At 37.7% G+C, this 23702-nt stretch overlaps 1 protein-coding gene across 1 annotated transcript in view; it reads left to right on the forward strand.

Annotated features, from left to right (window-relative positions):
• The first annotated feature begins 1393 nt into the window (after positions 1–1393).
• Uggt2 (UDP-glucose glycoprotein glucosyltransferase 2) overlaps positions 1394–23702 on the forward strand; it is an 89490-nt gene continuing 67181 nt past the window's right edge. The window contains exons 1-8 of the mRNA XM_070002728.1: positions 1394–1607; positions 5365–5447; positions 7319–7449; positions 8151–8263; positions 13236–13410; positions 18782–18878; positions 20530–20602; positions 22301–22401. Of these exons, the coding sequence (XP_069858829.1) occupies positions 1450–1607; positions 5365–5447; positions 7319–7449; positions 8151–8263; positions 13236–13410; positions 18782–18878; positions 20530–20602; positions 22301–22401 (931 nt within the window). The 5' untranslated portion in view covers positions 1394–1449. The remainder of the gene's footprint in view (positions 1608–5364; positions 5448–7318; positions 7450–8150; positions 8264–13235; positions 13411–18781; positions 18879–20529; positions 20603–22300; positions 22402–23702) is intronic.

Genomic DNA, 23702 nt, shown 5'->3' on the forward strand with positions numbered 1-23702 from the left:
CTCTGACAATTTTCAATCTTAAAATTCCATCAACAATTACTGAAAATGAATTATAGCAAAATACTCTTCAAAGTTTTATATTTTTTTCAACCTTGCACTTGGAATAGAAATGAAGCTTAATTTGCCTTGACTTTCTCTCTTACCTGTCTGCAAAACTGTGACTTTTTTCAATACTTACCTATCTGCCAAAATATAGGAGGGCTTGTGCCAAGTGCTACATGGGATGATGACAAGGGAGCAAGACGTGGATCCCAGCGTATCGCATACTCATCACATCGCTAGTAGAAGAATAAATAAGTACTGTAAATAATAAAGTGAAAAACCTAAGTTCTATGTCACAAAGAGGTCAATGGGAATTTAGGCAAGGAGAAGATGGTAACAAGAGGAGAAATCAGAGGACAACTACTATTAGTGAGAGCTATTTGAGGTGAGTTTCAAGGGTCTGTTAAGAAATGGTGTAAACAGATGAGGGTAAATGAACATGGGAAATGCCTGTGTTTTGACAACTTCAAAGGAATTGTACTTACAGGGCAAATGAGTGGGGGGGGGGGGGGTGAAAGGTAATGCATCCGTGTATCCCAAAGCTATTTTTCCCTACTATATAATAGTCTCTTTGTCATATAATTTACTCTAGCAAAGCACTTGTCTCTTATTGAGCCCTTTCCTTACTTTCTTCCGCAGCGCCTCTCGAACTTCCACGAGAATGGAAATCTGCAGCTTCTGACTCAGTGGGTCTGAAAAAGGGTCTGAGAGCGCCGCGTCCCCCACTTTTGCTTCCTGAGACATGAAAGCCTGGCGACCAAACCCCACCCAGGGCGCTTGACAGAAATAGCCAGGCCAGGTCTCAGGCCCCACCTGGGCCTCCCTGCGTCAGAACCACTAGGGGCAAAGCCCAGTGCCCTGATTCAACAACAAGCCCGAGAGCCGAGGCGTCTGGGATCGCTGGCCAATCACAGGGTTTCCAACAGGATTGATGGCACCTGCTGGTCAGAGCACGTGCTGCAGCCCGGGCTTGGCCCTTTAAAAAGTGACCCCCGCCCCGTGATGGTAATTTGGGAACCCCTGAGGCACTTTAACTTTGACAGGTTTTTATTTTCCTCCTGCTAGAATGTGGATCAAGTCCTGGCAGGACGTGGCCACCTACAGCCAGTCCCTGTTTGACCCTCAACGCCCTCTGCCGGACAACCCCGCGGTGGGCCCTTCCGAGCATCCCTAGTCTGCGGAGCTCACGCAGCGTCGTCCCACGCGGTCTTCCCAGACGTCCCCCTAACTGCCCGCTACACCAGGGCGCCGGGCACGCATGCGCAGACTTCCGCCGCGCCCCCCCCCCCCGGTAACGGACCGGCGCCTCCACCGGAAGTGGGCGGCGCGCAGAAGGAGCGGCGGTCGCGTGGCGACAACGGGCTGTTGACGTGGGGTCCGCCTGGCTCCCACTGCCCACCCGGCGCCATGGTGCCCGCGAAGGCCGCGGACACGGTGCGGCTGCTCCTGGGCGCCACGGCGCTGTGGTTCACCCTGCTTGGTGCCACGACAGCGTCTGCGTCCAAGGCGGTGATGACCCAGTTGGCCGCGAAGTGGCCGGAGCCCCCGCTGCTACTGGAAGCCAGGTGTGTGCGGGCCTGGACCGGTCCAGGAAGGGGCGTGGCGAGTGGGGTGGGGCGGGGCAAGAGGAAGGACGGGGCAGGGCGTGGAGGGAGGGGCGGGGCCCGCGGAGGGGCGGGGCAGGAGGACGGGGCGGGGCGTGAAGGGGCGGGGCGTGGATGGAGGAGGGAGAGGGGTGGGAGTGAAAGGAGGACTAGGGGTGGGGTGTGGGGGTAGGGCGTAGAGGGAGGGCAGAGAAGGGCGGGGTGGGGCATGGAGGGAGGGGCAGGGGGCGGGGCGTGGGTCTGAGGAGTGGTAGGTCGGACCCCAGCCCTGGCAGGGCTTCCTGCCCAGTGCCAGCGGCTCCAGATGTACCCCCTCATTCCCCACACTGCCGCCTTGGGGTCCTCTGCAGCGCCCACTGGCACCTCCTCTCCCATCTGTCTCGTCGTCCACTGATGGCGGTTCAGTAGGTCCTATATGGGTTCCCAAAACCTGGGTTGCATTTGCACTGATGCAGGGCTTCTGCCTGGGAGCCAGGCTTTCCGTCTTGGGACACAAGTGTGTTCCCACCTCAGGCCCTGTCAGAGCTGCGAACCCCAGGCTCTGCCTCAATGGGTTCCTATGCACATGACAGTGACACGTTGCTTTAATCATGAATACGCTGTAAGTGTTTTTAAACTTTTCAACCTCTGTTTTATTAGCATGTATATAGAGATATTTACACACACACACACACACACACACACACACACACAGCCACTCAGTTATCCCAGTAAAAAGATGAGACCTTTCTTTCTCTTAGGGAGCATAAAGTTTTATACCAACTACTTTTCTCCTCTCATCAAAGCACCAGTGTGTGATGCTACCCCACATTACATTACATTTATATGATAATAGATACTGTCCCTTTTCTCCATCCTCAGTTGCACCTAGAGCTTGCCTGGATCTGACCACTCAAACTTAGTCCCAGAACAACCTAACAATTCCTGTTTGCACTCAGCCTGCTGGTTATGACATCTGAATATCTGCTTGTCTCAAGTGATGGAGTAATTACTGTAGGGTGCTTCTTAGGGCCTTTTATAATCTAGCTTGGTCTGAATTACCGGTTGCATTGTGGCCTCCCCTGGTGTGTGTCCCGGGGTACTGCTCATCCACCTGAATTTGTGAATAGAACCTTATTTGAATGAAAGAACTTTGAGGTTCTAATTAAGGATATTGTGTTATCAAGGGTTATCCAGATGGTCACAAATCCATTGTCAGAACAAAAGAGAGATGGAGGGCTGGAGATGTAGTTCAGTGGTAGAGTGCATACTTAGTGTTCCAGAGACTCAGGTTTCAATCCTCAGCACCCACTGCTTGGAATTAGGGCCAGGTGTGATGACAGATGCCTGTAATCTCAGAATTCTGGGAGTGGAAATAGGAGAATTGAGAGTTGAAGAGTAGGTCATGTAGCCAAACCTTCTCTCCGAAAATAAATTGGAAATGCTCAAAACCCAAAATTTTGAAGCGTGTCATGATTCCATAGGTGGAAAATTCCACACCTCCTTCATGTGAAAGATCACAATCAAAACACAAATATTGTGTAAAAATGCCTTCAGGTGAATGAAGTCTACATTTAGACTTGGGTTTCATCTCAACAAATCTCATTCTATATATGCAAATATTCCAAGATCTGGAAAATTCCAAAATACTTACATTCCCAAGCATTACACATCAAGAATTCTCAACCCGTATACACACATATCTGTGTCTGTTGGGTCAAGTGAATACTAAGTGTTGTTCCATAGCCTAATCTCAAACTCACAGTCCTCTGTGTCCACTCCCAGAATTCTGGGACTTTTTGTCCTCCCTATCCATTTTGGACCTCTCCTACTATTTCTTCCTTTTTTAAAAAACATTGAGATGGACACCATTTATAACAATACTTGCTTCAAAGTTGTTGCTTTAAGTTGCTATTCTTGTCTTATTCATGCTTATTTGTTCTTTCCACGCTTTAGTGGCTGTCTCAGAAGAGTTCTTTATGTATGTGCCTTCAATCTCCTCCATACTATTTATAGCAAGCATTAGTTAAAATTTACTAAGGCTAGAAGGATCAGTGCTCTCTGTAGTTTCCTTGCTTAAGGATAAGTCTTGCACTATGTTCTATACCGGCTTAAATACTCTTTCATTTATTTCATTATTTCTACATGATTCCAAGGTATTTGGCCATTTTTTAAATATTTTTGGGGGGGTCCAGTCAGGGGCCTGAACTCTGGGGCTGGGTGCTGTCCCTCAGCTCTTCAGCTCAAGGCTAGCTAGCGCTCTACCACTTGAGCCACAGCGCCACTTCTAGCATTTTTCTTTTTTGCTTATATGGCACTGAGGAATCGAACCCAGGGCCTCATGCATGCAAGGCAAGCGCAGCTTATTTTTAGTGGCAAAGACCTTAGCACTGTATATACTAATTTCCTATTCTTTTTTTTATTATGAAAATACTGTACAGAGGGGTTACAATTACATGGGCAAGATAATGAGTACATTCCTTATCAAGCATTGTAGCCTCCTCCTTTGTTTCTCCTTCCCATCCCTTCCCATCCTTCCCCCCCTCCCCCACCCAGTCCTCCTCCCTCCCTCCCAAAATTGTAAAGTTCGTTTTCAACATAACGACTTGTACATCTCATTGTTGCAATGGGTCCACCTGTATCACTATTTAAACGATTTGTTTTTTTCCCTTCCCCTCCACAAATTATACTGACATCAAATACAGTGAAAGCAGGGGTTATACTGTGGGGAAGGGACATACAAAGCAACAAAGAAATCATCTTATAAAATGTGTTAGAAACAATCGCATGAAAGAAAAAAACATTTGAATACATATCTTAGGGTTCATTTCCCTAACATCAACTTATCTGACCTTTTCTGCTTGACTCAGACATATACTAGTTACTGCAATAAGGGAAACCATGGGACCTATGTTTCTTTGGGCCTGGCTTACTTCACTTAATATAATTTTTTTCCAAGCCTTCCATTTCCTAACAAATGGTGCAATGATTCTTTTCATATTAAATTCTTGTTTTAAGAAATGCTATCTTGGCGAATAAGTAGTCAAAAATAATAGATGACTAATATAATTTTTATAGTTTACAGCTGCCATCCTTGTCACACTCAGGTTTTTTAGTTTTTCTTTTCTCCTTTCTCCATTTTTTTGTGGCTCTCTCAGATTCAGAAGAATTTGTTGATGAAATACAGAAGTTTACCTTTTACCTTTTTATCATTTATCTTTAGTGCTCTCACAACATTATCACTAAATTATATTTGTCAGTGTTCCTTCACGTAGAATGACAATATAAATTATCCCTATTTAGTTGTTGCTAATAATTAAGGAAAAACCAATCTTTTTTTTTTTTTGGTGGTATAGGGTTTGAACTCAGGACCTGGCTAGAAAAGCAGTGTACCACTTGAGCCACTCCCTTGGCTTTTTTTGCTTTATTTTTCAGATAGAATCTCAGGCTGGCCTCAGACCATGAACCTCTTGTAGCTAGTATAGCTATACCCAACTGGACCTGGCCCCAAAAGTGATTTCTTAGTTAGTATTTCCTGGGTATGCATGTATAACTGAAAGTGATAACTGAGGTTAAAATGATAAATTTGTTTTCTTTTTGTGTTTACTAAATGGGAATCATAAATTTCGCATTAGTTTTTAGAAGGTTTTTGTTATAAAGCAGTTTAGTTTTAAAGTAATTTATAATATCCAAACCATTTTTCTATCTTTCTATCTACTAACTGATACTTTTTAAATAGTGAATTTATGGCAGAAGAAAGTAATGAAAAATTTTGGCAGTTTTTGGAAACCGTACGAGAATTAGCAATTTACAAGCAACAAGGTAGGTTATCTACAAATTTTAACGTACACTGTGTCTATTTATGTATACACATTGGTTATTTTCTGGGATTATAATTAAATGTAAATGCTTCATTAGGTTACTCAGTCTGAACATTAAATTTGACATTAAATTTTAATGGAACCAGTCCAAGCACCTATTTAATTAGCAATGTTACAGCCACTCTATATCAAAAATTGTTTTGTTTTTTAACATACATTTCTTTGAAATGTTATTAATTTTAGAAATATAATTATTTCTTGTTTAATAGAATTTATTTTTAAGGAAGTTTTATGTTCACCACAAAAGAAAGCAGAAAATACAGAAATGTCCCATGTATGCCCTACTCTTACACAGCAGGAACCGCTCTCATTGTCAGTACCCCTCACCACAGTGGCACATTTTCTTTTCTTTTTTTTTTTTTTTTTTGCTGTTGAAGAATCTGTAATGACAAATCACTATTACTTGAAGTTTATAGTTTATATAGTTTAAGATTCAATGTTTGTATCTTCCTTTTTTTTCTTATCAGTACTGGGATTTGAACCTGGGACCTCTCTTTCTCTCTTTCTAAACAGTACTTCTCTTTCTCTCTTTCTAAACAGTACTGCTGTTTGAACCTGAGGCCTTTCCTTTGCTAGGCCAGTGCTCTACACTTGAGCCACACCCCTAATCATAGTTTTCAGATAGGACTTTTAGTTTTACCTTGCTCCAGCTTTGGACCAGGATCTTCCTATACTTATGACTTCTGCCTAATTGGGATAACTGGGATTATAGTAATCCATAACATCACCATGTCCAGCACAAGGTTCACACTTGACTTACATTCTCTAGGTATGGGCAAGTGTATGTTGACATTATTGCCACAGGATAGTTACTTGTCCTCAAAAAGTCAGATAACACATGTTTTCCTCTCACCATGCAGTAGAATTAGAAATTTATATGGACAGCGATATATAGATAGGTAGATAGATAGACAAATAGATACATACATACATACATACATACTACCTTAGCAACAATGAAGATGATAGTTGCACTAGGACAGTGTAGAGAGAAGGGGCACAGAAAGAAAACTCTTTCCCTGCTTATCCCCATCACATTAGTCCTTTTCTGCATTGGGCTGCCATTCTCTTCTACCTTCCCCCATTCAGGGAGTCTCTATAGCCCTAAAGACAGTAGAGAGCTTAAAGACTGAATTCTAGGTTCCATCCTTCTTTTTCTGTCTTTGGGATCTTTGGAGATAGACTGGAGGAGGGAAGCAGCAAGCTGATGTTCAAATTTTGACTCTAGACACACTAATTACACTTAGATCTCTTCACCAAGTTGTCACCTTCAGATATGTACTTGAAAATTTGTAACACTTATATGGTATTCTTTCATTTGATGAACCTACAATGACAAATCACTATTACTCAAAGTCCATAGTTTAAGTAGTTTAAATCAAGATTCAGTCTTTATCTCTTTCACTCTCTCTCTCTTTCTTCTTAGCAATACTGGAGTTTGAACCTGGGGCCTGCCTCCTCTCTGTCTCTCTGTCTCTGTCTCTGTCTCTCTCTCTTGTGCTGTTCTCAATTTCCTCTTAAATTATAGATTTGTATTTTATGATTTATTGTAACCCTGGAACATTTAGGTATATTCTAAATAGATCTTAATATCAAGAATATTTCCACTTGATTTTGCATTAATTTCTTAGAAACACTGGAAGATCCAAAGCAAAGTTAATAGGCTAGACAACCTGATTTCTTCATTTTACTCTAGCATCCATAAACAAACTTAAAATCAGACTATGGCATACTGGTTAAGTTAGCTGTATAGTGAGGGATGGGTCAGTGGGTTGGATATAAAATATTAACACACCTAATTTCTTTCTATAGAATCAGATTATTCTTATTACAACTTGATTCTGAAGAAAGCTGGACAGTTTTTGGACAATTTACACATAAATCTCTTAAAATTTGCTTTCTCCATAAGAGTATACTCCCCAGCTATCCAGATGTTTCAACAGGTATGCAAAAATGCCAAATTGTAATGAAAAGGCGTGTTACTAAGATACATAGAGCTATTTAATGTAAGTGTCTTTGGTTCAAAATGTTCCACAAATGTATAATACCTGGTTTTATGCCTATTGTTGACTATAGTTGGTAGTAATTAAAGATGAATGTATAATTTCACTTGGGATGAGTAAAGTTGAGAACATACTAGCACTGAGATAACCTATAATAAAAGTTTTAGATAGTAGGGGCCAGTGGCTTATATCTATAATCCTAGCTTCTCAGGAAGCTGAGATCTGATGTCCATGATTTGAAGCCAGCCTGGGCAGGAAAGTCTGTAAGACTCATATCTCTTTAAACTGCCAAAAAAAAAAAAAAAGCTGGAAGTGGAGCTGTGGCTCAAGTGATATAGCACTGGCCTTGAGCAAAAGAAGCTCAGGGGAAACACCTAGGCCTTGAGTTCAAGCCCCACAACTGGCACCAAAAAAAAGTTTGATAGATTTTTTTCTCTATTAACTTTGAAGCATATATTCCCCATAATAAAGCTGTCTTTATTAAAATTCCTTAAGTTCTACCTACAGACAGGTAATTTTGCTTTAATTAGACCAATAACTTAATTGTAGGTGATTCAGTAGTCTAATCAAAGTGTGTATGAATTTTCTAACCCTGCTGAAATTGTCAGCTACTATAACTAATATCATCTGTGAAATCTTAGATTGCTGCTGCTGAGCCTCCCCCAGATGGATGTAATGCATTTGTGGTCATTCATAACAAGCAAGCCTGTAAAATCAACCACATCAAAAAGCTGCTGAAAAAGGCTACTTCAAGGTAAAGTAATAATTGCCAATAGTGAAAGATATGGTTTATAAGTAGAGAAGAAAAGTTAAATAGCAAAAATTGTAATATTATAAGACATTGTATATACAAAAATGTTATATATTGAAAAAAAGTATTTCGGAGAATATTTTGTCTGGATTGACTTTTTTAATTTTAGAATATATACTATATAACAGTATCCTAAAATATGTGAGATGTATGTTTATGTAAATAAATATTTGAATATGCAGAACTATGAATTTGTTGGACTGAATCTTGTTTAAATATAAACTCAATGTCAAAGTTCTAACAAAATTAATAATAAAAACAAATACATGTATGAAGTTGCTATTTTTTATAATGTATTACTTCAAACATCCACTCCCTGTTTGTGTGGTAGCTATCTGTGTTATTTTGTCACTCCTTGTTGGTTTTAAGGAGTGAAGAGACATAATGCTTATACTGTGAGCTATGCAGAGAGCAATTAAGTCCTTTGACATTGACCTAGTTACTGCATGTCTTCTGCCAGAATCCATGATACAAGATGAACATATTAGGTTGTAAGTTGAACAAAATAAACTGAAAGGTCACTACCAGGGTCCCATGGGTTGGAGGGGAAAAAAGTTAGTCCTTAAAATTTATCACCACTGCCCTCCATTCTCTGAGTGCTCTAAGGGATACAGCAGCCTTCTCTTACCTGTATTATAAACGTTTTTCTGCTTGCTGCCCAGTTTGAGTGGATTCATTGACTGTATTATTGTTTTGGCACCCACATCTGAATATTGGTAGTGGTATTTTACATGCTTACCTGTAAATAATAATGAAGTCCAGAAGAAGACTTTCATTCAGAGATTACTACATGGACTTTATACTCTATGCAGTTTAGAAGAAAAAAAAATAAAATCCCAAGAAGAGAATAGACAAATCCCAACTTTAGTTGTAGTTTTAATACCTGCTAAAGAGGCTGTTTCCAAGTACAACAGCGCCATCTGCCTGACTCAGCTACCAAATAGATGCCTTTTTAAAAACAACAATTCCTAAGCTCTTACTGAAAATGAGTGCCTGACCAGCAGTCTTAGGACTTTGCCATCAGGCATCTACATTTTGGTATAAGTCAACTAAAGATTCACTGACTACAAGGTCAATAGCATCCATAATGCATTCCTAATAGATAGAAACAGATATATTCCAGACCACAGCTTTTACGGCCCTAACATGATCTCAAGTGTGCAGGAAAAAACATCAGTAACTCCTTTGGAGGAAGTAAATGCCCATTTCACTTTCCCCCAGTAAAGTTGCTGCCTTACTGCAGTCCTCAATTCACAGTGATTTTCTTAAATGCCTAGGCCAAGTTTACTGATAGATATAGGTAAGCTAAAAGCTGGTGGTGTCTTTGGGTGATTGTTTATGCCTTTTAGCTAGGTACCATCATATAAAAGCAAAAAGAAATTCCATTTATTGTGCATAACTCAAGGATAATTCCTCTCCCTGACCAGTCATTGACCCTTTGGTACATTAGACTGACACTTGGGCTATTGCCAATGACCTACTCGTCTGGTCTGCCACTTGGTTGGCAGATTAAAGCTACCACTCCTTGGGTCTATACACCACGGAAATAAATTGCAACTCCCAGTCCACCAGCTTCACTACTCCTGTAGATGCACTCAGTCTGGACTCACTTTCTGGCAAGTCTGAATGTAAGCAAGCCACTTATCAAGACTGCAGCTCCCAGACGAGTGCTTTTGTTGCCTGAATCCAGCAATATAGATAGGCAGCACAAGAAAGGATTTTGTGTTTCTGATGTAAAAGCTACCACAGCAGATCTGACTTGTGACTTATGCCAAGATGTGGTGAATTTGTTCCGTAGTGAAGCAGACCAGATTGTATAGGGCCCTCATTTCTGGCAGATCAATAGTGCCATTTGTGCCTCATCCCTGTGAGTATGTTCTCAGTTCACACTTTTCACTACCTTCAGTCTGGTGGGGTAACCCTGCCCACACCACTGTGTTCCACAGTTGTGGCTTGCCATATCATCTATAGTCTGACAACTGAGTACCTGATGCCCTGACCAGTACTCAAAGGGTTCAGTGACAAACTAGTCCACAGAGTGTACCTTTCACAAAAGCATCTGATTTTGTGGCACTAGAATTTCCTCTTTAAAAATAAATTAAAGATTTGACATATCTCTTATTTCCCTGTAATTTGTGAACTTTATAGAGCAGTTTGATCTCCAGATGAGACCATCCTCAGATTTCATCTCTTGACTACCTTCTGTGAAATGATCAGGAGGAAAGGGACCTGAGACTGTGTAGCTGTCTTTTGAAAATTCAGGAATCAATGTTTATTGCTCAGCATTGTTAACTTTTCCTTTCCCCAACAGCAGCCTCAGGTTGGCCTGGTCAGTATATAAAATAGCACTCACTGGTCACCCAGTCAAAAGGGGACTGGAGGAATTAGAACAGCAATTTTGATCCATTCACCTGGATTGTTTTGTTAGATAAAGGTTAAGATCATGGAGTCAGCTACTTGAGTTGTCTGCTCATCATAAGAGTAAATAATCCATTTAACAAATGGGTAAATTAGTTGAACATTTAAAAATATATATACAAATAGAAATGTTTGACATTTTTAACCATAAACAATGCAAATTGCCAGGTGCCGGTGGCTCAAACTTGTAATCCTAGCTACTCAGGAGACTGAGATCTCAGTATCGCAGGTCAAAGCCAGCCCAAGCAGGAAAGTATGTGAGACTCTTATCTCCAAAAAACTACTCAGGAAAAGCTAGAAGTGGCACTGTGACTCAAGTAGTAGAGCACTAACCTTGAGCACAAAATGGCTCAGAGATAGTGCCCAGGACCACAAAAAAGAGAAAGAAAGGGGCTGGGAAGGTGGCTCTTTGGTAGAGTGCTTGCCTTGCATACATGAGGCATTGGGTTCAATTCCTTAGCACCACATCAGCAGAAAAAGCCAGAAGTTGCACTGTGGCTCAAGTGGTAGAGTGCTAGCCTTGAGCTGAAAAGCTTAGGGACAGCACCCAGGCCCAGAGTTCAGGTCCCACCACCTACAAAAAAAAAAGAAAGAAAGAAAGAAAAAAGAAAATGCAAATCAAAACATTTATGTTAATGTGCATCAAAGCATGTGCACCATGCTCCTAATATATTGTATTTTGTTTACTTGTTTGTTTGGTTTTTATGCCAGTAATGGGGCTAGAACAGCTGGGTGCTGTCCCTGAGCCATTGGTGTCCTACTTCTAATATATTGTTTTAGCCTGTATGAATTCTCAAGTTTTAAATTCTTTACTTGATAATATACTATATACAGCCAAATGATAATATTATGTATAGGTTCATAATTGATATATTTTTCCAAAAGGCAGTTTGTAATTTTTGAGTTATGTACAAACGTTAAAAATGAAGGAAAACAATAAAATAAAGAATAAAATTAAATAAACCTATTATGATCTGGACTTGAAGAACTCTTAAGAGACAACCATTGCTATAAAATTCTTATATATTTTTAATGGAGTTTGTATGTATAATTACATAAATTACCACCACTTTTACCATTAATGTTGGTGCATTATATGTTTAGTTTTTTACATTTTTTCCTCTTACAGTGGTCTTTTGATATTTTAGCTATGGAGATTTGCAAAAGCAAAAGAAGCGTGAGTTCTTGAGAAATGCATGTATATTTTAAAAACACTGCTAGGTGATAAATTGTTAGTCATTTTGATAAGTTTATAGAATATTCCAGGAGGTAGCTGGAATTCATTCTATAATGCAGATAAATACTCCCAAGGAAGATAAAAAGGCTCTTCCTGGTCACAAAGCTAATCAGTTAATTAAGATAGAATTGGAATCCAATTTTGCCTGATTCCAAATCCCAAAATCTTTTCACCAGAATGCTATTTGAGTGTTACTCATGCCTTCTTTTTCTTTACTTAGTATTTGTTAAAGGTATTGACTAAATATAGAGATCTAAATTCATTAAGCAAAATTCCCAATATTCTTGTTATTCTTAATTTCATTTCTTGGTTTTCTTCCTATACATGTAAATTGCTAAAATAGGAATGAGTTGAAATTCTGGCTATTTGTTCTCATCTTGGATATTTAACATGTCTGAGCTTAGAAACTTGGAAAGTTTGATGGCAATTAATATTTTAAAATTATGGCTTACTAAGTGTAAATAATCTAGCATAATACCTGGAAAATAAATTATCAAGCTTTTTGGAATGATAGGACTAGAATGTGGCGCTCCCCTGTATCTTGGACTACCCTTAGGGATTTTATTAATTATTCATACTGGGTACTAATCTTTGTATAAGGTAATACCTTTGTACTGTCATTTAAATATCTGGGAAGATATTTAAAGAACTGTAATGAGAAATTGTATCGTCCTAATTAAATAAAACATTTTATTTCCTTGAAAATTAAACTGTATTATTGTTTAAAGATAACAAAACTTAGTGGCAAATAAAGTTTTTATTTGCTTTGGGATTAACCAAAATTCTATCCTATTAAAGACAATCACCACAGAAAATTCAAGTTCTTTTTCTGTGATTACATATATCAAAATTTTTTTATTTTGTTGTACTAGGGATTAAATCCAGAGCCTCACATCTGCTAAGAAAGTGCTCTATCACTCAAGCTATGCTCTTTGTTTTTCTAATTTTGTATTTTGAGATAGGGTCTCAGTTTTTCCAGGCTGGCCTCAAAATCACAATTAGAGAAAGTGGCATTGTAGCTCAAGTGGTAGAGCGCTAGCCTTGAGCTGAAGAGCTGAGGGACAGCGCTCAGGCCCAGAGTTCAAGCCCCATGATCGACAAAAAAAAAAAAAAATCACAATTGGAGTGGAATTGCTTCCTGACTACCACACCAGGCTATATATATTTCAATAAGCATAGATTAGAAGGTATCATGATATATGTCTATATGCTTTGGACTTTCAATCCTTTCAAAAAGTTTGTGCTTTGTTTTCATTTTAGACCCAGGCCTTATCTTTTTAAAGGAGACCATATATTTCCTACAAACAAAGAGAATTTACCAGTGATTATTCTCTATGCAGAAATAGGTACCAGAGCATTTTCAGAATTTCACAGAGTATTGTCACAAGAAGCTCAAAATGGTAAAATTCTGTATGTTCTTCGCCATTATATTCAGGTACATGTTTGATTTTTATCATTTTCACTAAGGAAATTAACTTTGGAAGTGATGCTGTGGCTCAAAGTGGTAGAGTGCTAACCTTGAGCAAAAGAGCTCAGGGACAGCACCCAGGCCCTGAGTTCAAGCCTCATGACTGACAAAAAGAAAAGAAGAAGAAAAACTTTATGATAACTTCCTTATTAGAGTTACATAAGTTAAGATTTTTTTAAATTTTATTATAAAGATGCTGTACAGAGGGGTTACAGTTACATGAGTGAGGTAATGAGTACTTCTCTTATCAAGCATTGTTACCCCCTCCTTTGTTTTTCTCCTACTATCCCTTCCCTCCCCCACCTCCTTCACTCCTCCTACCCCCCCCCAAGTTGTACATCATTCCCAACATAGTATCTTATGAGTCTCATTGTTGCAATGGGTCATCCTGTGTCCTTGTTTTAGCATTTTGTTATTCCCCTTCCCCTCCAAATTAGATAAATGTATATACAAAATGCAGGGTACCAAAATCAAACAGGGGATATACCATAGCGGGAAGGACATACAAAGGAAACAAAAGAAAACCCACATAGTACATTAAAAACAACAACAACAAAGAAGGAAAAGCTCAAAAACTATGTACGTATGACCATATGAGATGATGCTAAGCGAGACAAGATTTTTTTTTAATTTAATCCATCAAACGTGAGTTTTATATGGAAAAGTATATTAGATTATCTGTTCTGAAGTATCATGGTTACAATTCTTTCCCTTACTTATCTGCCACAGTTTAAAATGTATAAAAAATATACTTGAATGACATGTACAGTATTTGCTACTATATATAGCCATTTTAATAAAAAGTAGCACAGTGAAGAAATCTTATTTACATAATATTATATATTAGATCAAATTGCTATGCTTAAGATTCCAAGAGAGTAGAAGTTACAATACCTCTTAAGCACTCAGACCAAGAACTCATACAGTGATACTTCTGCCACATTTTATTAGCCAAAAAGTCAACTAGCATCACACAGAGAAAGGCTTATTTTTTTTTTTTAACGAATGGCAATCACATCGTAAAGACACATGAAGGAGTTATTCGTTTGCGGCCATTATTATAATAATTTTCCACAAATGCCTACAGTTCAGTCAGTGTTCAGTACTAGTGCTAGGATAATTTATGAATCGGTCTTACTTTACACTGTCAACAGTGTGGTGAACACCTTACCAATACTGTGCTGTATCACCCCATCTGGGTAAGCCAATGAGACATGGCAACTAAAGTGAAGCACCTTCATTACTTGTACACAGGGAGCTGAGGACAATAAAAGCAGAGGCCTCAGGGCTAGCCATTCCCTCGGTGCTCAAAGGAAGGTGGTGATCATTTTGACTGTTAGGACTCAAGATTCAAGCTATCCTCCCACACCTCTCTGGCAGTTAGGTATACTACAGCTGGGAAAGCTCTGAAAGAGAGACATGCTCTGGACTTAATACTAGCAGGCCACTAGACAGGCTATAGGAATCATGTTTTAGGAGAGAATGAACAGAGCCGGGGCTTCTCCAGCCAGTTCTTCCTTATCTCAGCATCTGCATCCCCTCATTCTGCAGTAACACTGAGAACTACAGGTGCAAAACGGAGGAAGCCGTAGGTCACCACCATAAGGGATTAGTCCCTTATATAGCCTTCACAGTTCTCAATTTTAATCATATATTGGATGGTTTAAGTTGCGTTAATGTAATTTCCTGGAACTGAGGAAATATTTGTGAGTGGTTCAAAAAGGAGAATGTAGATATTTGCCTGGAGACAGTATGGGTATATTGTGTGTGTATTATCTGTTCATATTTATATATTTAAGTCATTAATTTTGTAGTCGATGACTCTTTGCCAGGTAGTATTCACCTGGAAGTGAGAACATTGTTCTCAGAGAATTTCCATTTTAGTTTCAGAGAAGTATAAAATTCATCATACTAGATGATAATGAACATGTTTCAATAAAAACAAAATAGGGGAAAAAAAGAGGATCAGGGGTTAGAGTATGCACAAAAAACATTTTTTAAATAAGTTTTTTATTGTGAAAATACTGTACAGAGGGGTTACAATCACTTGAGCAAGGTAATGAGTACATTTCTTATCAAGCATTGTTGCCTTCTCCTTTGTTTTCCCCCTACCATCCCTTCCCTCCCATTTCCACAACTATATTCCTCCCCACCCCCTCACCCCCTACCCCTGCCTAAATTGTAAAGTTCGGTTTTCAACATAGCATCTTGTACATCTCACTGTTGCAATAGGTCAATGAATGGATCGAGAAAATGTGGTATATACACAGTGGAATTCTATGCCTCCATCAGAAAGAATCACATTACCCCATTTGATAGGAAATAGAAAGACTTGGAAAAAATTATATGAAGTGAAGTAAGCCAGGCCCAAAGAAACATAGGTCCCATGGTTTCCTTTATTTGCGATAACTAGTATATATCTAAGACAAGCAAAAAAGATCAGATAACATGATGTTAAGCAAAATGAACCCCAAGATAAGGATACAAGTGGTTTTTTTTCTTGCTATTGTTTTTAACATATTTATAAGGTACCACGTGATTTCTTTTTTTGTTGCTTTGTATGTCCCTCCCCCACCGTATAACCCCTGATTCACTGTATTTGATGTTGGAATAATTTGGGGAGTGGAAGGGAAAAAACAAATTGTTTAAATAGGGTTCAGGTTGACAAAAATCTTTTATATAGTGTGATTCTCTACACCAGTAAGCCATTAGCCTGCGTTTCCCAGGAGTATAGATACATTCCCATGTACAACCACTGTTAGAAATTAAAATAGGAATGAGAGTAGAAGATAAAAAGTTATATGTTTATTTTTATTTCCCCCAGGTTATTCTAAATGACCCCTAGAGAGAATGGCAGTCTTTTGAGAATCTTCCTTAAGTTACTCTTTAGAGACTGTGTAACCATTAATTACACTTCTTTGAAATCATATTGCTCAACTATCAAAGTAATCTATAGAATCAAATATAGCCCTTTATTTAATGAAAAATATCTTGTACATTCTGTATGGCTGTAATCTAAATCTAGTCAACCTGTAATTCTAGGAGACCTATTTGTGCTACCTTTTGAACATCTGTTTCTTTTTTTTTTTTTTTTTTTTTTGGTCGGTCATAGGGCCTGAACTTGACCTGGGCACTGTCCCTCAGCTCTTCAACTCAAGGATAGTGCCCTACCACTTGAGCCACAGCGCCACTTCCAACCTTTTTCTGCTTATGTGGTGCTGAGGAATCGAACCCAGGGCCTCATGCTTACAAGGCAAGCACTCTACCACTGAGCCACCTTCCCAGTCCCCATCTGGTCCCTTTTTTAAGGGAACAAGAAGAAGTAGGAGGGGCTGGGAAGGTGGCACAGTGGTAGAGTGCTTGCCTTGCATGCATGAGGCCCTGGGTTTGATTCCCCAGCACCACATAAGCAAAAAGAAAAAAAGCCAGAAGTGGCGCTGTGGCTCAAGTGGTAGAGCACTGGCCTTGAGCTGAAGAGCTGAGGGACAACTCCCAGGCCGAGTTCAGGCCCCATGACTGGACCCCCCCCAAAAAAAAAAGAAGTAGGAAAATGAAGATTTTTTCTTGCCACTTTTGATCTGAATATTTTTGGTTTACAGATTCAAACTCACTAAACTATAATTCAAATTTTACCTGAATACATTTCAAATGGGCAAAGGAAATATAAATTCAATAAATATTTTCTTTTTATTGTTGAAGACCTAATAACTTCCCAGAACTGATACTAGAAATCAGTTACGTGGAATTGCATTTATTTGCATCAACTATGACAAGACATGTGGCTTGAAAGCTTCAATTTGCTAAGCCATTGGCAGATTATCTTTTGAGTGAATATTCACAATGTATTTTAAATTGAAGCTCTTTCAACTTTTTCAACTATAATTATGAATAACATGGTTTCTATCTGCTATATTTCATAGTAACATATGCCTGCAATTTTAGCAAATTTAGTTTTAATGTGAGTAGCAGCATTAAATACTGTCTGCAAATCTGAAGTTAATTCCTGCATTTTCTTATTTGAAAACAGAGTATGAATGAACACTGGTCATATACTTATATGAGGAGCGCAGTAAGAATTAAGTAAGGAAAGAAGACAATGAAAAGCCTACTCATCTCCCCTATCTCCCTTGCCCTGTGTATTTAGGGTTGCCAGCAGCCCTTATATAAACCTGTCTTAAGCAAAGACATAGCAACTTCCAAGAGTCTGCTGGAAGTAAACTGGTTTCCTAACCCCTGAAATAATATGGCAAATGATAATAATTGTAGCACAGCTAGTAAGAATTTCAGTCTCAAAGCTGGTAAAAATTTTAGACAATTTTTTTTTCGGGTTCAGTTGTGGGGCCTGAACTCTGAGCTTGGGCACTGTCCCTCAGCTCTTCAATGCTAGCGCTTTAGCACCTGAGCCACAGCACCACTTCCGGCTTTTTTTTCTTTTTGCTTATGTGTTGCTGAGGAATCAAACCCAGGGCCTCATGCATGCAAGGCAAGCGCTCTACCACTGAGCCACCTTCCCAGCCCAAATTTTTTAGACAATTTTTTAAATACTGTATATATCCCTCCAATTTGTTTCCTTTTGAATAAAATTTGGTAACTTTTCTTGTCTGATAGAATAATCTTGAGGCACATTGTATATTTACCTTTGATAGGAAATGGGATAATAGGTACTAAAATTCTGATCATATATACTTCAGATAATTCAGTTTTACTTAATAACAACTCGTAAGAACAGATACCAATTTGTATTTGATAGATTTTAATCATTGAGAAACATGAAGAAAGACAAATAGGTTTTTTCCTTTTTTCTTTTTGCCTTTGCTTTTCATTGTTTGCAGCTCATCAGCATTCCTACATCTATAAGCTTAACAAATGAATAGAATTTACTGATAAAAAACAAGTCTTGTGGAAACTCCCTAAAGGAGTATAATTTTGTTGAAATGACTGAAATGAGTCCTCTGCTAATTCATGATAGATATAGGAAAGTTGTCACAGTGTAACAGAAAAAAGATTTCATATTTTTCATTGTACAAATAATTAAAGTTCTAAACTCTGGTAAAGGTTTTAGGTAGTAAATAAGGGACCATTAATCAAATTCTGACTCCTTGATAGACTATGTAGAGAGCATAAGTGTTGACCAAGTAATAATTCACAGTGGAAAAATTTCAGTATTGGGCTGGGGAATGTAGCCCAGTGGTACACAGTGCTTGCTTTGCATGTGCAAGGCCTTGGGTTCATCACACAAAAGGAAAAAGAAAGAGAAAGAAACTCAATATTGTATTGAATTTGAAACAATATGCTTGACTAAGAATTTCTTCTTTTTATAAAATAAATGTGTTAACAGAAACCAAGCTCTCGGAAAATGTACTTATCTGGCTATGGTGTGGAGCTAGCAATTAAGAGTACAGAATACAAAGCGTTAGATGATATCCAAGTTAAAAGTAAGTTGGGGATTTTGTCTCTACTTAAGTAGGATGAAAAATTGGAGCCATAACATAGTTTTGTTCTAAAGTATATTTGAAAAATGTGATTATACACGTGTTCATTTGAAGCTAGAGATTAGATGGGCATATTCTGAATACCTTAGAACTCAATTTTAAGCTGAAAGAAGCATTTTAATGGGACCCTATTCTTTAAAAGTAAAAAAAAAAAAAAAGTGCTCCGCCATTTTGGTCACCAGGTGATGAATGATAGCATAGGTGCATGCAAGCACATGCATGGGTGTGCACACACACATGCACTAGGAGAGTTATTTATTTTACACGGAGGCAACAGATGAGGCTGTTACATCAATAGATGACTGGACCAGCTATCCCGTGCTTTGCCCAGTCTTCTTGAATTCCTTAAGGGAATCAATATTTCCATCACCCTGAAGGTCAGTGGTAACGTACAAATTTAGGAAGCTTTGCCTAACATTTTTATTTATTAAAAAAAGTTAGAATATTTTTGTAGCAGGATAGCCATAGCCATTCTTTAAATTATTTGCTTAGATGAAATAGATTTACCACATTTGTGATCTACCAGCCAATATCTGCTATGCTTGTTCTAAATAAACGTATGCTTGAACTAAATAGACATACATCAGTCAGTACCTCTGAGGTGTTTGCCTGTGTTCTTGTTCTGTCAGAAGTGAGTTTTCCACTTTCATATCCCATATTTTTCTCATATAGCTATCTCCCTTCTGTTAGAAAAGGTTTTCTTAATTTATTAAAGTAGTCATTTTATCTCTCTTTTTTCACTTAGCATGGGCAGAATCATTTGTGTCTCTTCCTGGTGTCTAGCCCATTAGACATTGTGGTAGTCAGTCAGTGAATATTTCTCAAACAACAAGAATGAATAGGAGGAAAAAGAAGTCTAGATCAAAGGACTAAGGTTTTTATGTGTGGCCCTAGATAAGCAGGGCTTCAGGAGAAGACAAAGGAACATGAATGCTTACTGAACTCTAAGGCACCCTTCACAGCATCCACCTACCATTCCATAAAAGTGCTTGGAAAGAGAAGGAAAATAATGATAAAATATTACATCCTTATCTTTTGAGACTATGATAGCATCTTTCCAAAGATTCCTTAATTATCTTTAAGACTGTTAAAAATATGCAAGAATGCCTATTTATTAAAAATGGTATAGATCTCCCACCACACTTAACAGCTAAGCCTAGCTGGGCACTGGTGGCTCACATCTGTAATCCTAACTACTCAGGAGGTTGAGATCTGAGGATCATGGTTTGAAGCCAGCCCTGGCTGGCTTATCTCCAGTTAACCACCTAAAGGCTACAAGTGGAGCTATATAGCTCAAAGTAGTAGAGTTCTAGCTTTGAACACAAAAGCTCAGGGAAGTGCCCAGGCTCTGAGTTCAAGCCACACAACAAAACAAAGAAAAACAGAAACAAAAAGAAAGCAGGGAGAAAGAGTACATTTAAAAAAAAGTCTATACGGATGTATATATATTTAGTATGTCCATGAAAGAAAAACAATGACAATACATTTTTTTAAAAATGAAAAACAGGATTTTAATTATAAACTCTAATTTTTATTATATATTCTTTTCCTACTCTAAAAATATTTTTATTTTGTTTTTATTTCCAAAATGTAGTTGTGACTAATACTACTGGAGAAGATGAAACTGAAGCAAATGAAGTTCAAGGGTTTCTCTTTGGGAGATTAAAGTAAGTCTGAGGTGAATTGTAATTGCTATTATTATATTCTCTTGTTTTTTAAGTGATTTAACTTATTGTGTGCATTGCATATATTCACTTTTTGTCATATAGATTAGATATACCATTTATGTTTTTTTTATAAAAGAATCAGTTTATATCCATAGAAAAAGCAAAAAGCATAAAAGTTTAAAGTAATTGATTTTAATTAATTAGTGGTAATTAAAATCACCAATAATTGTACATCTGAGATATAATTATTGTGTTTATGATTTGGGGTTTTTTTTCCTGGTACTGGGGCTTGCCATCCGTATCTTTTATTCTCCTTGGCCTTTGTTCACAGCTGATGCACTAACATTTGAGACACCCCTTCACTTTCAGCTTTTTGCTGGCTAACTGAAGAGAAGAGTCTCTCAGATTTGTCTGCCTGGCCTGGCTTTGAACCTCAATTTCAGATCTCAGACTTTTGAGTAGCTAGAATTATATGTATGAACCATTGGTGCCCAGTTTACAATAATTTCTTCAAATAATGCCAAAAAGAAAGTCTTGCACAAGTTAATTTTTTTGAAGAAATGTACTCATTACCTGATTTATGTAATTATAACTCTTCTGTATATCACCTTTACACTAACAATAAGATATATTTTTAAAAAGAAAAGAATAACAACTTACAAAATATCATTGTAAATTTAATATTATAATAATGATAGCTAATATTTACTATTTTGAAATAGTGATATTTTATTGTTTTATATACAATTAATTTAGTGAATAATGGAAAATGTTTTAAAATTGTTTTTTGTTTTTAAAAGACAGTTCTAATACTTTTGAATTTTATAAAATATGAGATAAAAACCATTTCTATGACAAATTTGACATAATATGCTTAGAAAAAACATGACTTAAAAGGAAGGTTATCTCTAGAGAACTAAAACAAAACCTATAGGAACCAAAACTTCAGATATGTAATGAATTACAAAAGTTATGAATAATATGGACATTGAACTTAAAGAAATGTATGCCCCATTAAAAGAAAAAACTATCCCTAAATTTCTTTGCCACAAATTTCAATATTAAAAACTTTTTAACCTCTGATGTTAATTGTGTATGCCTATATAAGTAAGCGTTCAACAAGTAAAATTATGCTCCTCTTTTTTTGTTATGTGGACTGCAGACAAGGAATGCAATGGTGAGTCCTTTCTGAGTACTCATGAGTGGGAGTAGCAGCAATTTTATATGCTTTTATGTGCCTTCCTTTACTTCCAAGAAAGGAAATTGATGATGGCTTTATACAGGTTAAAGGAATGTTGTTATTCATGCTTTTAGTTCTTGGTATTAACAGATACTTAGAAAGAAGTAAATAATTCTGTCAATCAAAGGTTAACATTATGGTAGATGGTACTAACTTAATCAGCTGAGTTATATTCCTAAACTATTTTGATCAAATGGTTTATTCATGCTCTTACAAAGTTAGTACATCTGACAAACAGATTTATCGATACTAAGAGGTATAATCTAGTCAATAACAGTATACTTTAATCCATTTCTCTCTCCTATTTTTAATTCCATTAATATAGCTGAATCACAATTTATTACTTTAATTCTGAATGATTACTTTGTGTTTATATATAGAAGATAATTTCAAAAATATATTGCTTATGTAATTATTTATAATTGAGATAATTAATGTTATTTAATATTCTGATGCAGAGAACTATATTCAGATCTTAGAGATAATCTGACAATATTCCAGAAATACCTGATTGAGATTAATAAGGAAATGATACCTTTGAAAGTCTGGGAACTACAAGGTATGGTATTTTGAAGTACTTTAATTGATCTCCATCTTACTAGATAAACTTTAAAAACATGATATTGATTATTCTACAATCTGAAAAACATAAATTATATGGCTTTTTGTGGGAATTCATGTTTAATAAAAAGATTATCAAGCAAGTCATAGTCCATCTTAAAAGTATACACTGGCCCTGTTCCAGTGATTCATACCTATCACCTTAGCTACTCAAGAGGCTGAAATGTGTGGATTATGCTTCAAAGCCAACTAGGGCAGAAAGGTCTCAGAGACAAGATCTTATCTCCAACTAATCACTAAAAAGCCAGAAGTGGAGCTTTGGCTCAAGTCATAGAGCAACTAGCCTTGAGCAATAAAAGTTAAGGGACAGCAGCTGGGCCCTAAGTTCAAGCCACAGGACACACACACACACACACACACACACGCACGCACGCACGCACGCACGCACGCACGCACACACACACACACACTACACTGATATCACACTCCAGTGTTGCCTTCTCTTTTAAATGTTGTTCTTGTTAGACCATTTTTAAAGAAAACTTGAAATGAGAGGAGATAAAATTGCAAACATAAAACATCTTCTGTGCTGACAACTTATAAATCAGTATTTAATGACCTTTGGATTGAACAATAAGTCCTTTTCTTAAAATTATTGAAATGATTAAGTAGGGCCAGGTGCAAGTGGCTCACACCTGTAATGCTTGCTACTTGGAGGCTGAGATTTGAGGATCATGGTTCAAAGCCAGCTCTGGCAGGAAAGTCTGTGAGACTCCTATCTCCAATTAACTACCAAAAAAACTGGAAGTAGAGCTATGGCTCAAGTGGTAGAGTTCTAGCCTTGAGTAAAGAAGCTCAGGGGCAATGCCAAAGCCCCAAGATCAAGCCCCAGCACAGACATAAAGAGAGAAAGATAGAAGAGGGCAGGGGAAGGAAGGAAAGAAGGAAGAATAGAGAGAAAGAAAAGAAGTGAAATAAGTTAGTAGATTATGGTGACATGTAGATGTCATTTTTTTGCATAATAATTTCAAACCTTTCAGCCACTTCTATTAACTTAACAGATTTATTGAGATATAATTCACATATGATACAGTTCACTCATTTACTACATTGTTAAATTTTTTTAATGTTTTAAGAGTTCTGTATCAGTTACCACAACCAATTTTAAATCACCATAAGAGAAACTAACATATTCATTAACAGCCATTCTCTTCTTCTCTCCAGTTCCCAAGTTATAGGCAACTAGTAATCAATTTTCTGTTTTAAAATCACAATTAAAGGGATACTTATTGGAATTTT

This window comes from Dipodomys merriami, unplaced genomic scaffold (genome assembly GCF_024711535.1).
Source record: "Dipodomys merriami isolate MVZ:Mamm:240054 unplaced genomic scaffold, mDipMer1.0.p SCAF_6, whole genome shotgun sequence".
Taxonomy (NCBI): Eukaryota; Metazoa; Chordata; class Mammalia; order Rodentia; family Heteromyidae; genus Dipodomys; species Dipodomys merriami.